This window comes from Trichechus manatus, unplaced genomic scaffold, assembly GCF_000243295.1.
Source record: "Trichechus manatus latirostris isolate Lorelei unplaced genomic scaffold, TriManLat1.0 scaffold00273, whole genome shotgun sequence".
NCBI classification, from domain to species: Eukaryota; Metazoa; Chordata; class Mammalia; order Sirenia; family Trichechidae; genus Trichechus; species Trichechus manatus.
This window is the reverse complement of record NW_004444209.1, coordinates 2,078,738-2,080,325: the sequence shown is the minus strand read 5'-3', so window position 1 is coordinate 2,080,325 and position 1,588 is coordinate 2,078,738. Positions and strand designations below refer to the sequence as shown.

At 41.1% G+C, this 1,588-nt stretch overlaps 1 protein-coding gene across 1 annotated transcript; it reads left to right on the top strand.

Moving 5' to 3' along the window:
• The first annotated feature begins 173 nt into the window (after window positions 1–173).
• LOC101346195 (olfactory receptor 11G2-like) lies at window positions 174–1,141 on the top strand. The gene is given in 2 exon segments (XM_012559576.1): window positions 174–594; window positions 597–1,141. Coding segments are annotated over 2 exon segments (966 nt in total).
• Window positions 1,142–1,588: the final 447 nt, after the last annotated feature.

Genomic DNA, 1,588 nt, shown 5'->3' with positions numbered 1-1,588 from the left:
TATTGAATAAATGAGGAAGGAAGGGAGATGGAGAGGAAAGAGCAGCCAACCCTTCTAACCTCACAAAATCAAGATGAGGAAAAGAAACACATATCTCTTTACCGAGAAAAAGAAAAATAGTGTAAATATTTCTGTGGTTCTTACTATCCTTGTCACCTTCACAGGTCAGACCAATGAGGATCCTGAAGACCAGTAATATCTCTGGGTCTGTGAGTGAGTTCATCCTCCTGGGCTTCCCCTGCCGCAGAGAGATCCAGATCCTCCTCTTTGTGCTCTTCTCCCTCATTTATCTCCTGACCCTCATGGGGAACATGTCCATCATCTGTGCAGTATGGTCAAGCAGGAAAATCCACATGCCCATGTACATCTTCCTGGCCAAATTCTTCTTCCTGGAGATCTGCTATGTCAGCTCTGATGTGCCCAAATTGTTGGCCAACATCGTCTCCATGACCAAGAGCATCTCCTATGCTGGCTGCCTGCTCCAGTTCTACTTCTTCTTCTCCATGTGTGCTGCTGAATGTTTATTTCTATTGGTGATGTCTTTTGATCGATTTCTTGCTATTTGTAGACCTTTGCACTATTCCACCATAATGACCTTGACCTATGTGCCCAGTTAGTGGTTTTCTGCTGGGCAGGTGGCTTTCTCTGGTTACTGACCCCTTTGACCCTAATATCTCAGGTGTCCTTCTGTGGTCCAAACACCATTGACCATTTTCTCTGTGATCTGGCACCTTTGCTGGCATTGTCCTGTGCTCCAGTATCTGGAACTACTCTGACCTGTGGTATTACTAGTGCTCTCATTATCTTCGTCACCTTCTTGTACATCCTTGGCACTTACTTCTGTGTCCTGAGCGTGGTGTTGCCTGTGCCCTCAGGCTCAGGGAGGCATAAGGCTTTCTCTACTTGTGCCTCCCACCTTGCTGTGGTGTCCTTTTTCTATGGCTCAGTCATGGTAACGTACGTTAGCCCAGGTTCTGGAGACCATCCTGGGATGCAGAAATTTGTAACCTTGTTCTATGCTTTGGCAACTCCATTGTTTAATCCCCTGATCTATAACTTCTGGAACACAGACATGAAGGAGGTTTTAAAGAACACTCTGTACTTGTTTTTGTGGGAAATTTCTAAAGGATTCAGGAGCTGAGTTTAATATAATGCATCACTTATATTTAGGAGGATGAAAGATCTTGAGACAAATGAGATTATGCTGTTTTCCTTCATTTTAATCTCTTTTCATTATTAGGAAGGTGGTTTTGAAGAATTAATTAGGCTTATGATTTAGTTTTAGGAAACTATTGCTATTATGTTCCAGATATGTCTGGAATTAGATAGAATTCTCTACTGAAATCCAATTTAATAAGACTTTCATATATTTGTCTATAACTGAGCTTCTGGCTATTCTTTTGGCTTTCATTATATGCTGCTTGGTGTATTTCAAGATCCTCAAATTTTGTCTTCATCAAAGCAAATTGTTCTTTTTCAGAGCATAGCAACTAGTGAATGTATTACAAATACACAAATAGTTTACCAATAATCTTTCAGATTGAAAAAAACCCTCAACATCAGGAACTATTTTAGCACTACTGTTGTA